This window comes from Embiotoca jacksoni, unplaced genomic scaffold (genome assembly GCF_022577435.1).
Source record: "Embiotoca jacksoni isolate LCO1_2020_lvr unplaced genomic scaffold, fEmbJac1.0.p SCAF_11, whole genome shotgun sequence".
Taxonomy (NCBI): Eukaryota; Metazoa; Chordata; class Actinopteri; family Embiotocidae; genus Embiotoca; species Embiotoca jacksoni.
In genome coordinates, this window is record NW_027185241.1 from 18,425,505 (window position 1) to 18,440,898 (window position 15,394).

The window sequence follows — 15,394 nt, forward strand, 5'->3', positions numbered from 1 at the left end:
ATACCAGTGATGTAAACGGGGGATTTCTCACTGACTGTGCACATAGAAGAAGTTCTGATGTTGCACAATAGCATCATCAAAACAGCTCATCTGACGAACATGTCAGAGGTCTCTCATATATGACCGCTGTCACTACGTGATCTAATACCATGCTTACATCATGTAGTAACAACTGACTCCATCCACTGAAGAAGAAGCCCATGCAGAAAGGCAAAAAGCTCCAGTCTGTCAATCACTTGTGTATTGATTTTAGTTTTCAGCAGCACATTTGTCATTCACATTTTCTTTCTTTGTGACAAGTTCATGCTTGTGGATGAGACACTGTTAGAAAGAATAAAAAAAAACACGAGGTCAGATGAGTGAAATGTCATCGTCGTATCTATTAAGGCCAAATCTGCTGCACGTCCTGTTAAATTCACAGACAGACATGAAAACACAGTCAGAGTCGAACCTGCTCACAGAAATCAGGTGAAGAATCAGTGATGAAAACATGATGATCAGTGATAATCAACTTTAGACTACAGTGAGAGATGAAGTTCAGTTGAGACATCGACCAGCCACGTGTTCACACTGCTGCTCCAGACAGAGTGATGAGGACAGTCCACTCTGAGCCCACCTGAACAGAGCAGATACATGGAGCTGCTGCACCACCTGGTGGAGGCAGTGTGTACTACAGGGCTCAGGTTTACATGTCCAGTGTGATGAAGCTGTAGTCCTGGTCGTCCTGGATCCCAAAACTCCAAAGTTCACACATTTAGTTTTCCCCCACACACAGCACACTCCGGGCTGTCCTCCCACCCAGAGACCGACAGAAGTTTAAATACATTCAGAAATGTTTAGTGGGAGTTTCCTGTTTTAAAGGGCCTCAGTAGTTCAGTAGCACAGCTTCATGAAGTTGGATGACTCACAAGAGAAAAGGTACAAAAGCATTTCACTAAACAACTCTCACTCTGTCTGTGTGTCAGTAACGGTCTGGGTTAAAATGATGACTTTAAACTTACAACTTAATCTGCCTTCATCGTCATTGCAACAGTAAATGTGGTTTTAAAAAACTGTCCAGTATTTGCTGTTATTTTGAACTCCACCACACGAGACAACATTGCACTTATTTCTATGACAGTAAGAGGTCGTTGAAATTTCTGGGTCGTACGATCTCTGGGTTGTAATAAGCTGCTTGAATGAAGACCTATACGTCTGAGTAATGGAGGACCGTCTCAGAGAAAGAGGCTGCTGGAAGAGAAGTCTGACTATTAATCTAGCTTTTTGTCTTAAAACAAATGTTTTGACCAAATTATTTCATATGAGAGAAAAGCAAGCAGCAATTTCTCACATTAGAGCAGCGTGGAAAGCAACAAATTTTTTGTAGTTTGACTGAATGATTCCACAGTTATCAAAAAAGGGTTCTTTTGAACTATTAATCGACTAAACATTACAGCACTGATATTTATATTAATTTGTGGTGCTCAAGAAAACACATCCTGTTCCCAGTTGTTGTACAGCTGTTTGTTTAGAGCTCTCCTTTCTTTATGAATGAGACAGTTCCTGTTTGCCATAAACATGCTGTTCTGACTGTGTGGGGATGAAGAGGAGGGAGGGGGGGTAAGAAAATGTCATTAAAAAGTTGATGCTGATTTTACAAGACCAAATAAAAGATATCTGCCCTTCTCCACATCCCAACCATTTACCCACAGTCACTAATACAACTCCCAACATGGAGGATTAAAAGCAGCAGCAGACAGGCTGAACTCTCCTGAGTACTCTGATATGTAACATCACTTAGCAGCTTAGCTCTTTAGTTCTTCTCCACCATCAAACGATTCTATTGCTGCCTTATTAAATGATAAAACTCACAAACTGCCAATCAAAATGGATGTTTTTCATTTTCAGATAATAAAAGGGGGAAGAGGAAAATGAATAACTAAACTTCGACTAGCCACAGCTAACTCAGCCCTCCGACTCTATCTGCAGTCAGCTGTTTTTCTATCATCTACTGCATTTTGGTTTCTAGCCTTTTTCTTTTTAGAAAACTCCATTACAGGGAAATTACACATTTTTGTGTCATTCATATTTTCCCTGGAAGATGTCGAATAAGAAAACATATGTCAAAAAGTCAGATAGAAGTTATGACCAAATAAATATTTGCTGTGTTTTGTATTTAACACACTAAACACATCAGCAGAGGTTTAAATGACGTGTTATATGATCACTTCATCAGAGCAGATGGGAGTTGTCAGGTTGATGTTGCATCTACTGAACGCAGTCTGTAAAATCTGCTCCTGATCTCAGACCAGCTCGCTGCCTGTGAGGAAGAAGAGGATTTTAGGGCTCAGCAGATGAAGAACTGCTGCTCTGTGGTTCACTAACGGACTGTTTAATGCAGGCGTGTTGTCGATAGCACTGATGTACACAGTCTGTCCCAAATATGTTTGTGTTGGCTCACATTCAGGTTTCTATTGTTGCACGTGTGCAGCCTGGAGGTAACTCGACATATGGAAGACTTCCTTCTCCTCATCACGTCCTCATTAAAGGCTCCATGAAGCTGCGGTTACACAGCTCTGATTTTAAAGTTGCTATTAAAGAAGTAATGAAGCTGCTTATTTGTTTTTTTTCCCCAGTATAAAGAGGATCTCTGAGATGGTGGGAGCTGCAGTGGAAAAAATGAGGGTGTGTATAATTTCTAAGAGAGTTTTGGAGCTTTGCGATCCACACAGACCGGATCCGTTTGATTCCACTCCTGTGATCGTTTTTTTTTTTTTTCACAGGATTAAAAGTCTGCACACTCTTGTTCCTCTGAGGTGTTCAAGAAAGTCCAAACAGACGGTCTCCGTGTGTCAGTGACACTCATTCCAGCCTGAACACATTGACTGAAGTTGTGATTGAAGCTGCCACAAACCAGTCTGCTGTCACCTGGTTCACACACCAACAGCCAGGAAACAAGCTACTGACTCCCAGAGTGACGACAACCTGTTCACAGACACTTTTAGTACATTAAATGGTCACTTATTGCACCTAATGTTCTTCTACTATCACAGAAGTCCTTCCTGTTCATCAGGTGCCTTTAAACCGGAGTAAACGGGTTCACACTGAGCTCAGAGACACGAGCCCACAGACAGCAGAACAAAGCTGGTGTCAACGTCACTGAGTGGGAACCAGTTTACCTGCAGTATCTACTAATATGATCAAATGCAGTTCATACGCAGTTTGATGAAAACAACAGAAACTCATTTTTTCACACAAAAAATTGGACCAAAAAAAGAAACGACAACAAAAACTATAAAAATATTTTCTCACTTTTTCTGTGATGTGAAAAACTTTCTTGGTGAAAGATCTCATTAATGTTAGAACAAGATATTATTCATGTTATGACAGTCCTGCCGCTTTCATCGGACTACAAAGGCCTTCAGGATTAACTGGAGCTGTTTGCAGCCGGTGGTGAAGGCCGGGATGATGACCTCCAAGGTCATGTCCCATTGGACTGCCCCCTGCTGGTGGGCAGAGAGCTGCTGCCCTCGAGTGAAGGAGTTCAGCCATCTGAGGCTGCAGCTGATGTGAACACTGTTAACGTCTGTGGAGAAGAAGGAGCCTTCTCTTCTCTCAACTGTCCTGTCCTCATCTATAACCATGACCTCTAGGTAGTGACAGAGAACGAGATCACAGACAGTCGGCTGGATTCACGGGGTCTGTGGACTCAGGGAGAGGGGGCGGAGCTAGGGAGGGAGCTCAGAGCGGAACTGCTGCTCCTTCATGTCGGGAGGAGACTATGGAGCAGACCGGAGGAACTCTGCAGTACATCCTGTCCTCCCCGGAGACACCTGGGCGTCCCTGAGGAGGAGCGGGACAAAGTGCTATCGGGACACTTGGACTGTCATGCTTAGACTACTGCAACCTGATTGTGGAAAGTGGCGGGGGGACTAATAGTGATATATTCCGGTTACATCAAATTATTCAGTTAAAGAATAGAAACAAACATGACAATTTATCATTTTTTTAGTATTAAATCTTTAAATGAATGAGTATATGAAGCGTGCAGTTAGTCCTGTTTTGGAAATAATAAATCTGATTTTTGTCAGTGCTACTTTTTCTTTGACCTTTATGTCACTGTTTGTGCTTCTTATGCGTGTTTTAATTGTTTGTTATTATTGTTTGAATTCATTTTATTTTGATCCTGTTGGATCCTTTTTTAACGGTGTTTTAATTAGTTCTAAATGTTAGTAAAATTTGTAATGCGCTACACATTTTAACATGCATGAAAAATATCTTGCTATAACATGACGAGGATCAACTTCAACCAAGAAAATGTTCAAATTAAAACAAGAAACGAAACTTTTTTGTATCCTGGGGGCAGCGACATGCTGCAGTAGGTTCAGGCTGGTGAGTGCTGCGGTCCGGTTTCTGTACCTGAGGACCTCCACTCCGTGGTTTATGATTAAAAAGCACTGATGATTGTGTGTTTGACAATATTCACAGTTGATTGGCACCATGTTTGCAGCAGCGTCAGTTCTGAACAGCTGCTGACCGACTGTCTCTGGCTTGTCTGTCCTGGTCCTGCAGGTCCAGCTGGACTCCTGGGTCCCGCCCTGCTGCCTGCTGGGCGTCACTACAACAAGGCACTGGGAGACACCCAACGAGGAGGGGAGGAGTCACAGGGTCCACCACGCCCTCCCTTCAGGACCACATCCACCTCCTCCGCCGTCCTACTGTCCAATCAGCTGAGAGGAGTCCTGCCTGCCGTCACACCCCGACCATCAGCGCTGCAGAGGATGCGAGGTGGAGACGAGTCCGTCCACACCGACACAAGTGTGGATGTGCAACTCAAACGTAAAGTTTGTATCCCTGAAGATTGCTTAGATGAGATTTGGCACACTATGGTACTACATTATTGGGTGGGTGGTTGGGGGGGGGGGGCTAATTGATCACAGTGGTCACAGTGTCCCACAGTCTCTCTGCATCCACGGTTCGTGATGTAGATCCCTGTCATGGTGGGGCACCTGGCATCAAACGCAGGATATTACAAAGAAGAAAAACAAAGGCACCAAATTACATCCATCACACTGAAGTCTTTACATCACAGATAACAGAATTGTCACAGAAATATATCCTCGTTCGATACCCGAGAGGTTTGGAAACAACTTTACCTGTGCAAAAACAGCTTTAATCTGATGGATGCTCTGGACAGGATCTGTTCACTTCAAACCACTCATCGATACAGCTGGAAGAGACGGAGGGAGGAGTGTCAGCAGGAAGCAACATAACTCTGTGTACTGAAGTGAAACGTGCTACAAAGTAATACAAAATAATTACACGAGCTACATCTTCAATATTATGTTATAAAAAAATATTACGGTTAACCATCTACAATAAAAAATATTCTGAAATGAAAACAGGTATTTTAAATGTTTTTAACGCGCTGTGATCGGGCGTGTTGTCATGGAGAACCCTGTTGCCATGGCGCCACGGTTCAGGTGGTCTGTTTTCCTTCAGACGCCTCAGAGGGTCCCAGTAGAGCTCGGTGTTGACAGTCTGACGCTGGGGGACGAATTCAGGGTGAACAACTCCCCCAACGTCAAAGAAAAGCCGCCCGGCGGCTCCGGACCGACGCGCCTCTGCTCCGTCTCGGACGGCGACGTTCTCGAAACCTGAATGTCACTCATTGCTTGATTGTGGTAGACTTTCTGAAGCTTTTCAAAGGTCTATGTGACCGGTTTCTTGAGTTTGACACAGAATGTGACGCTTCTCTGCTCATGTCCACGCCGATGAAGCAATGCAGTACACGGTGAAGTCACAAAGTTTCACGGAGGGCTGACAAAAACGTGTTGAGCAGTGAAAACCAGCAGCGACGTAGTCCACGATGCAAACGTAAACAACACGGCTGACGGCGTCGGATATAAGAGGCTGCCATTCATAATACTTAGTAATTTCCTAATATAGTTAAGCAATGTTTTATTTATCAGACGTAATTCCGGCTGCTAAATGAATTTCTCCTTCTCTCTTTTTTTTTTTTAAATTATACTGAAACAACAATTGCAAGTCTCCAGCGTATATCCAGTTAACACACCCGGGGGACTTACTGTACATCTGTAAAGTAGGAGCAACAGTAGTTTGACAGATATATTTTCTTTAGCAAACGTTAATTTATGAATGTAGGACATATGACAAACTGACATCTGAAGTCACGGTGCATCAGACTGGTCTGAGTTGAAACAGCAGCTGAGCATCAGGTCAGGCTGAAGCAGCAGCAGTTTGTATTCTTCAGAGAGTAAGAAAAAGAAAAGAAACCAGAACGATGAATGAAGTCACACTTCTGAGGTCCTTTATGTAAAAAAACAGAGAAGATGCAGGAGCTGACGTTCTTACTGCCAACTGGCCCGTTCATTAAAGACCTTCATCATCAATACAGTCACTTCAAGCCAAAATAGATTCAAAGTTTCTGAAACACCTGTCAGTCAAACACTCCACGTCCTGATTGGCCGATCTGAGGAAAGTCTTTCTCTCGGCTCTTTCTTTTCACCGTTGAACAACCGCATATTTCTGTGGTTCCTAACGAGAACAGCAGAGTTCAGTTCCTCCCTACGACGGGCAGCTTTCAGCCCGCCTTCCACTGTGGACGCCCAACAACGTAACACAAACGACTTCTTTTCAAGCCAGACTCGGACGCTGTGGTGGTTATACTTTTAGTCTTTATCCATTGAAACAATGTTTGGTGCTATAATCAACCAACCTGCTCATACTGGCCGACAAGAGATCCATTCATCATGTAATTCCTCTGGAAGTGAAGGATGATAAAATCCACAATCTTTGCCCGACACAAAAACATGTTCCTGAACGCATCATCTGACACTAACATGAGGCTCCAGCTGTAAAATCAAGACGGTATCTTGCAAAGTTAAAAACCTTCTCTTTAAGGGAGAAAATAAAGGGAGATTAGGTACTCAGACAGTTTTGGCTCACATTGGTCAGCTTTAATTTCTTCAAACTTTGAAATTCATGTTTACTCTGAGTGGAGACTGAGACAGAATTCAGCAGCTCTTGTCTAATAAGCACGAGTCGGACTACTCTGCCAAAGCGGTGGTTGTTACCAGCATTAGGAAGCACACTGGTTTGTAGTTGTACAGCTCAGTACTTAAGGATGAAACTCTGACCGATGGTGTTGTAGAAGATCTGTAACTGTTCTCTGCACAGACCTTCAAACCGTGAACCTTTTTTAGCAGGAAAATCGACGACGATAACCACTTGTATCTGGATACAGTTCATTCTCACGGGGAAGAAAAGACGTAAAGTGTACGTGCGATGTTCTGGGAGCCTCCAACCTTTTGTGGTAGATGCAGAGGCAGGGCAGGCGGGCGATGGTGTCTCCCTGCTGCAGCTCCTCCAGGCAGATTGCACATTCTCCTGTATCCTTGGTCAACACGTCCTCTGGAAGAAAACACACACACATCACAGTTATGTAGTGAATTTTACACTTTATACATAATGGAATTAATAAATGTACATAAACAAAACTAACTTGATGGTAATCTGGAAGACTTTCACATATTTTGACAGGAACCACAAAACAACACAAGTCTACAACGACTTATTTTCACAAATAACTTTTTTTAAACTTGACTTTTTATGTGGACTGCGGTTGTGTGTGTGTGTGTGTGTGTGTGTGTGTGTGCGCGCGTGTATAAAACAATGATGTTCTTTCAGAGACAGAGGACAGGAGGGCAGACTGGAATAATGTGACTGGAATCAGATGAACAAGGTTTTCACTCCCAGTCAGCGGGAAACAGGATGACCGTCTGTGCTGCTCTGAATAACACTGATGGATCTATGTGGTGGTCCTCGGGGGCAACTATACAGAGCTGAGTATGTTGTAAACAACTATTATTATGGTAAAACAATAATATGAAATACATTATATAAAACAGGAAGTGAAATGAATATTATGATATACAGCAGTGTACAATATGACATTGAACATGCAACCATAATCAGTGGCAATAATAATAGTATTGTTGTATGGGTGTTTAAATAATATGAAGTAATATATATAGAATAGATGAAGCATACATAATGGAGGACAGGTTGCAGGTGTATTGTTGTACACAGCATGTTTTCACTGCAAAGGATGTTCAGTTATAAATTCTCGTATTTCCAGAAGGCCCCTGAAAGCACCGTCATTATGTTAGGAAGCTAAAAATAATTTCATATCAGTGTTACTACGTTCAGTCTTACTGTTGGATGTCCACCAGTGAAACTCTACTTCTGCTAAAGTCTGTGTGTGTGTGTGTGTGTGTGTGTGTGTGTGTGTGTGTGTGTGTGTGTGCCCTGCTATGAATAGCATTGGTCCGGCTCTAAAGTGGAAGTCAGCATGTGCCCCATTAAACCCATCACCTGCAGCCAAACACACAGAGTCATTAGGACGGCCTTATGTAACAGAGGATTAACCCACATAGGCCTGCAGAGGGCTGTTATTATGGGATGCAGCACATCATCCTGCTCAGCTGAGAGGAAAAACATCTTTAACGTACCCACAAAGAGTCAGACAGACAGACAGTCAGACAGACAAACAGTCAGACAGACAGACAAAGACAAAGAGACAGGTATTACTTTTTCACGCCCTTGGTTTTATATACTTGCACTATCCAGTACCGGGTCACAGGGGGGCGGAGCCTTGACAGTTCACCAACACAGACAGATAGACAACCACTTCAATTTAGAACCAAGTCAACCGATAACATGCAGGTTGTTGTTCTGAGGGAGAACTCAGAGAACATGTAAACTCCACACACAAAGTTCCCCGGCCGAGGAACACGTTTTGTTTCCCTGGTCACTCCTTGTTGTGTGTTTTGAATGCCAATAAAGTTGACTTTAACTTTTCGGTAGTTCAGGAGGAAGCAGCACACATGCTCTCGATCAGCCTGAATGGAGAAGCTTTCTAATCTCATCTGATCTCAGCTGGAGGCAGGACGTTGGCAGCTTAGTTTAGCATAAAAGCTGAAAGGAAGTGGAAAAAGCTCGCCTTTCTTCCAGGTGGCGTACGAGTCAGCTGAGGACGGAGCCAGGTGAGCCGCTTCCTCGGCCTCCAGTCTTTAAGCCAGGCTAATAACTTCCTGAGAGCTCTGCACTGAGACCCATACAGAATTTGGGATTTCACACTTTCTGTGAAGCACCTAACGTCTACACACTGAAACTGATGATGACACAAAGCACAGAATGACACTGTCCATTAGAAATGTAGGTTTAAAAACACAATGACCGAAAGAGATCACTTCACGAGTCGGACACAAAACGGGTCTTTAACCGGTCCGAACCGATACGGCCACCACGCTTTCATCATCCGATCTCCTCTCTTTGGCTGTGAACACTATCCATCCAACAACTTCTCAGTTGAGATGTATTATTTGTTCTGCCAGAAAAATGTACAAATGTAATGCACACGGTCATTTAAGCTCTGTCACAGCTCAGACCCGACACGTCTACGGTCTCTGGTATGATGCAGGAGGTTCAGACATTTGATTTACTTTGTATGTTTTGTCATTTGATTCTATTTAAAACCTCACAGGATGTCATCACTGTGGATTTTATGATGCTGGAAATGCTCTTTACTAGAATTGTGTTATGGTCAAAAGGTACCATTATACAACAAGTAAGTCCGACCCAGAGATCTGATTGGTCTACTGGACATTTGGAACATACTCAAATCGTGACATCACACCCTGCTCATCACTAGAAATATCACTCCACTACCTCAATGGCGTATACACAATATATATAATTCATATGATATGCAATATAATGTTTTTACTTGTTATATTAAATGTGACCCATTTGGTGAAATCAGGTCTCTTTTGTCCTTTTTGGCCCGCTGGACCAGTTTGGTTTTAACACAATACGGTGCTAAAATCTTAAAAATACGAGTCCATCGATATCTTTTTAAGGCAGATATCTTAGTTACAACAAGACTGAGCTAGCTGAGCAGTTTAGAGTTTCTATGTGCCGTATTTATTCAGTTTGAGAAACCATCTCTACAAAGCAACAAAATGGACGAGAAATCCTCTCTGTTGCTGGGTGGTTGCTAAGGGTCGGACTACTTCCTGGAGTAGTAAACATTGCTTACATTACATAAGAGTCTGATGTGACTGATTGTTTTCCAGTTCTTAGTCACACCCCATGTGTTGCCATGGAAACGGAGATCACAGTCACAAAAGGTTTTATATTTTGAGAACGAATCGCCCCACAAAATGAATTCATTTAGATGACATATTTTATTTAGTTGGTAACTTGTTGTATAATCGAAATATTACTTATAATATTAAGAAACCCCAATGCTAAAAACCCAATTAAATCAAAAGTCAGACTTATTTTAAATTAAGCTCATGTTCAAATTCATAAATAAGATGCTGAGTGTGCACTCTTTCTTCGGACAGGAAGACGTTTGACACTTTTGCGATGCCTTTAGCTCCTGAAGTCGTTTTTGAAAGAACGTTTGTGTTCAGCAGAGTGTCTCATTTCTGAGTGACATTTAATTTTCAGCACACGGAGGTTTAGGTTCCTCTCTTTGTGCTCAGCGTAAGAAGACCCATGTTTAATGAAGTCGCTGCCTTTCACCATGTTTACGAATGCTCCAATCAGAGCGCACTGCTGTTGCAGACTGTTGAAATTGATTAATTCATTGATGTAACAAGGTCAGATTTGGACAATAGTGTCATGACAACGCTGGCAGCGACGGCCACTGCATGCTCAGTGTCATGGGAAATGTATGCCTTTCAAAATAAAATTCCAGCATCAGAAATTCTGCAGACTTCAAAGTTTAACTGTTTTTTTTATCAACCCATTTATTTCCACACACACATAGTGTTTTAAAATACAGACAACAGCTCCTGACAGCAGTTAGAAAATGTCTCAGTGACCGTTGACCTCCGTAAAGGGCTCGGGCTCCTCCTCCTCCTCTAAAGAGCAGCTCTTACTGCAGCAGATGGACCTCTGAGCGGGACTTTCTCTGGTTTCTGTTCACTATAAAGAGCAGCGTGGCTGTGAGAATGTCATCGGTCTGTTTCACAGCAGGATCCACAGCGAGTCAGAAACGAGGTCATGAAGCGTCACAACAGTTCAGTGGAAACAGCTGTGACGTTGTGTACATGACAGCTGCTGTTTGTGGGCATGTGTGAACCAGCACTGGATACATTTAGGTACCAGAGGTGTGTGTGTGTGGGTGAAAATAAACAGTATTCAAGGACAAACCACAGCTTGTGTTAACACGAGGTCGGGAGAATCTTCACCTTCACCACTTCCTGTTTCTTCTACACATGTTAAAAAGATTAAAGGCATTTAAGATGTGATAATCAAGAGAAAAGTCAATATTCAACTTAAAGATTAGAGTACTGATATATGACACATGCTGGAATGACTGTGTGTATGTGTGTGTGTGTGTGTGTGTGTGTGTGTGTGTGTGTGTGTGTGTGTGTGTGTGTGTGTGTGTGTGCGCGTGTGCTAAAAGACAGTGGAAAGACCCAAGTGTCTGTAACTTTACAGAGATAAAGTCTCTGTCAACGCGATTGATGAGCGAGTAGACGATCTCCCCTCGTGCCCTCCACCTGTGTCTGGTCCGTGGAGCTCCGCCCACAGTGAGACACAGAGATCAGAGGACCTAATGGAACTGAGCTATCGTCGATACCCCGGTGCATCACCTATACTGTGACAAGTCAAAATCTATGCCGTGAAAAAGGTCTACTGACATTAGTTATTAGTAGAAACTGGAAACTTAATCTATTGGTTGAGTTGTTTCACTCGAAGCCACAGATGTTTTGCTTCCAGTAAAAAAAAAAAAAAAAATGGGATTATGAGCAAATTCCTCTGTGGACCATCTTTACTACAGTTTCTGCCAATCAATCCCATATTTCATTAGAGAGGAGCAGAAATCTGACCTGCTGGAGGCGCTACAGAAAATGTCAGAGCCTCACGAACGTTGGGTGTCTGGTGACGGTTGTTGTGCTGTGCTTCACTTCAGCAGGGCTGTCAGACCCGTATTCACTTATTTAATTCCATGAATCTACAGACTCTGATGCAGTATGTGGCCTTGTGCACCTTTAAGAAATATAAGGCAGTTTCTCAAAAACACAAGAAATAATGTTACTCATCTACGTTTGCCTGCCCTTTTTCGAACCTGTTGTCACTCTGAATCATATAATCAGTAAGAGTGAAGTGTTTTTAATGGATTACATAGACGGTAACATCCTGAGAGAGATTTGCCGGATTACATTGCTGGAATATGTTCTATGTACAAGAGGCAATGTTCAGATCTGTGTCAGTGTCTGTGCAAATGCCACTCTTATGAACCATTAATAATGTTAATGGAAAAGAGGACCGTGAAGTGTGTGATTTCATTTCATGATTGGATAGTTAATAGTTGGACAGGTGGCTGGATTATCTGGGAGAGAACTTTAAATTGCCAAGTAAAGTAACAGTTTGTTGTATCCTGGACAAGGAGCTGATAGTGTTGTTAGAGACTAGAGAGGTAACATTAAATACACTGAAAATGGGTTACATACGTCTGGAACACCACCGCTTGCTGTAAAATCAGCTGGTCCAACGTTTACCCCGAGACTGCAAAGGTTTATCCCACATTTATTAACCTCATCGCTAGAATCATGTGTTGAAGGTTTTTTCATGGTGAAGAATTTATTTCTGAAAAGAAAAAAAAAAATCTCTCTGATGTAGTCTGCACGTAATTACATTTTTTAATTCAACTAAGGGCCAGTTATTAATCAGATTATTGAGAATTAATCGAGCTCCAGCTACAATAAGGGTCACGGATATTTTAGTAAAGGCCTAGTGTGTCGAGAACGAGTCAGATGAACACCAGGATTCATCCTCTGAGGCTAAAGACATGAAGGTGAGAAATTTCATCTCGGCTGTTGAGATATTTCAGTGTGGAACAAGGTGGCGGACCCGCTGACCAACTGACTCACAAACAGACCGGGACTGTCCTCCCTGGAGTGACCGGCTGACCTGTTTACTGAAACCCAGACTGAGAACTTCCCCCTCAAATAAAATACCATGTGTGTCCCTGCATGGCTGCACTTGGGAAATGTATTTAGATTTGCTTGCTTGACAGCTTTGTAGTTGTTTGTTGAATTCTTTCTCTGCTGAATGTGTTCTCCATGTCGTAGCAGACTGATCCGACCCCGATCATCGTCATATGGCTGAGGGACAGGAAGTCAAAGCGGAATCTGTCGCAGCTGAACAGGAAGTCAGTTTTACGCAAAGAGGAAGTCGACGTGGACTCACGAACATTCAGCTGAAAGAGAAATGTGGAGCGAAGCTGAATGAGGAACTGAGTACATTTTGTCAAACAAAGACGTGACCACACCAGAACGCTGCTGTACTGAGTTCACCTTCATGGTTGCTGTCGTGTCTTCATACAGACGCAGGGAGGGTATCATCCACTGAGAAACCGGTGCAGTTGATTAATATCTTATCTTGTAAATGATTTCTGTAATTCCTCTTTTTAGTGCCTATTAAAATATAAAATTATTTTAGTCTGTTATGTATAGATGTATTAATCAATTTGCACATACATTTATTAATGCCGGAAAAGCTTGATATTTCTGTGACACCTGTCGTCCTCCATCAGGTGGTGCTTCCTGCTCCTCCTAGGGATTAATGGAGAAGACGTTTTTGTTTGTTTGGGGTTTTTTGCTTGATGCATTCCTTATTATAGGAAAACAACCTTTGAGGAACTTCTGTATTGAATTATTGTTCTTTATTCCAAATTTCAGTTCTGTTTGTAAAGAATGTGTACAGCCTTTCACCAGACACCAGGTTTAAAAACTCCTGACACCGTGAACTACAGAGACGTTTGGTGACAGGTTCAATCAGCACTGTACGAAATGACTTTGTGAGGGCTTGAATGTAACGGATGTTGATTTATGTTGATATATTTTGATCTATGAATCAGTGACGGTAAACTTCCAGCTTCCCTCTGTTCACTTCTCTGTCTCAGCTCTGGTCGTTACGAGCTCCACTTCCTCCAAGAGGCTGCTTCTTAAAGAAGCCCGGCTCCTGACAGATCTCTTCACCTCGGTCGTGGAATACTTCTAAAATAATTAGATAATAAAAAGGATCGAAAATAAGCAGACTTATATCCATTAAGGCATCATGGAGAATGTGGACATTGAGACATGTGGCTGTTTTTTTAAAGAGGTCTCTTTGTTTGTGGAATTTTGTGTATTATATTTTGTTTGATTTCAATATGCTGTGAGTTTGTACAGCTGCTGCCTTGGCCAGGTCTCTTTGAAAAGACTTCCTGATAAAATAAAGCTTAAAGTCACAGTAGACGTTTAACAGATGTGATACTGTGATACTGTAAATTCTAAATCTAAATGATCATTTTTTACAACAAATATACAGACGATCGACTTCAAACATTGGTTATTTTCTTGATGGCCCTGAAAAAAATGATCAGCCAATTCGTATTCATTTCTGAGGTTGTGTGCAACCTAAGCCCCCGTAAACACAATGTTTTTATTCTATTCATGCGGTGCAGAGTAGTGCAAAAACTACTGTTTCTGATCAAAATGATAACAAACTAAATGTCAATAAACAGATAAACACAAATCGCTGTTTACCAGAACAACAAAAACCCTCTCAAAGACCCATGTCACTTCATTATTGTTGAGTGTGGGGAGGGCACAGGAAGTGAGCCCGAAATCAGAGGTTTAACGAAGCCTAAAAAACCTTTTGGGCCACGTCTGGAAAGAATATGACTCCATCTTGAAAGACTTTATCTGGTTCTCTAAATTATAATAATCATCATGGATGCAACAGAACTCACAACTGATACTGGAATCAGCTGATTAATCATGAGCTCATTTAAAGGGCGAGTGATGCCTTTACGTGGTGTCATTTTCCAGCATTTATTTTTCAAGTTTTTAATGAACCACTCAGCACAGGTCTCACTTCTTTAATAACCTGCATTAAGAATCAAAATATCAAAATATAATATCTCAGTCTGGAGACAGAAACCAAACCAAGTCTGTCAAATCTGTACTTGTAGCTTGTTGCCTATAACTTGGATGAGGGACTTCTTTTAATGACCTTTACGAGCCCGTATTTAGGTTTAGTGAGAGGCAGAAGAAACACACAAAACAAACCTGAGCAGCGGGATGAAAACACATTAACCTTGACTGTGATATCATTAAATGCTTTACAGATCTCTGATAGATACGAGGAGAAGCTGGCCTCAGGCTGCTACAGCAGGAGGCTGCAGGGCTGGAAATATCACAGGAAGATTATAGAAGATTTCACAGGGAAGCAGACTGCTAGATGAGGGCGTGGTTACATAAGCAGAGAGCTGGGATCATCTGGTTTCATGAGGAAGTTTGTTTTATTTTAATGTGACGGTGATGAT

General features: G+C 42.2%; 1 protein-coding gene across 1 annotated transcript in view; it reads right to left on the reverse strand.

Annotated features, from left to right (window-relative positions):
- Positions 1-219: 219 nt before the first annotated feature.
- The window catches only part of znrf2b (zinc and ring finger 2b), a 34,612-nt gene continuing 19,437 nt past the window's right edge, over positions 220-15,394 (reverse strand). The window contains exons 3-5 of the mRNA XM_069143453.1: positions 7,308-7,413; positions 5,136-5,209; positions 220-4,988 (exon numbers count right to left, since the gene is read on the reverse strand). Coding sequence (XP_068999554.1) covers positions 5,152-5,209; positions 7,308-7,413 — 164 coding nt within the window. The 3' untranslated portion in view covers positions 220-4,988; positions 5,136-5,151. The remainder of the gene's footprint in view (positions 4,989-5,135; positions 5,210-7,307; positions 7,414-15,394) is intronic.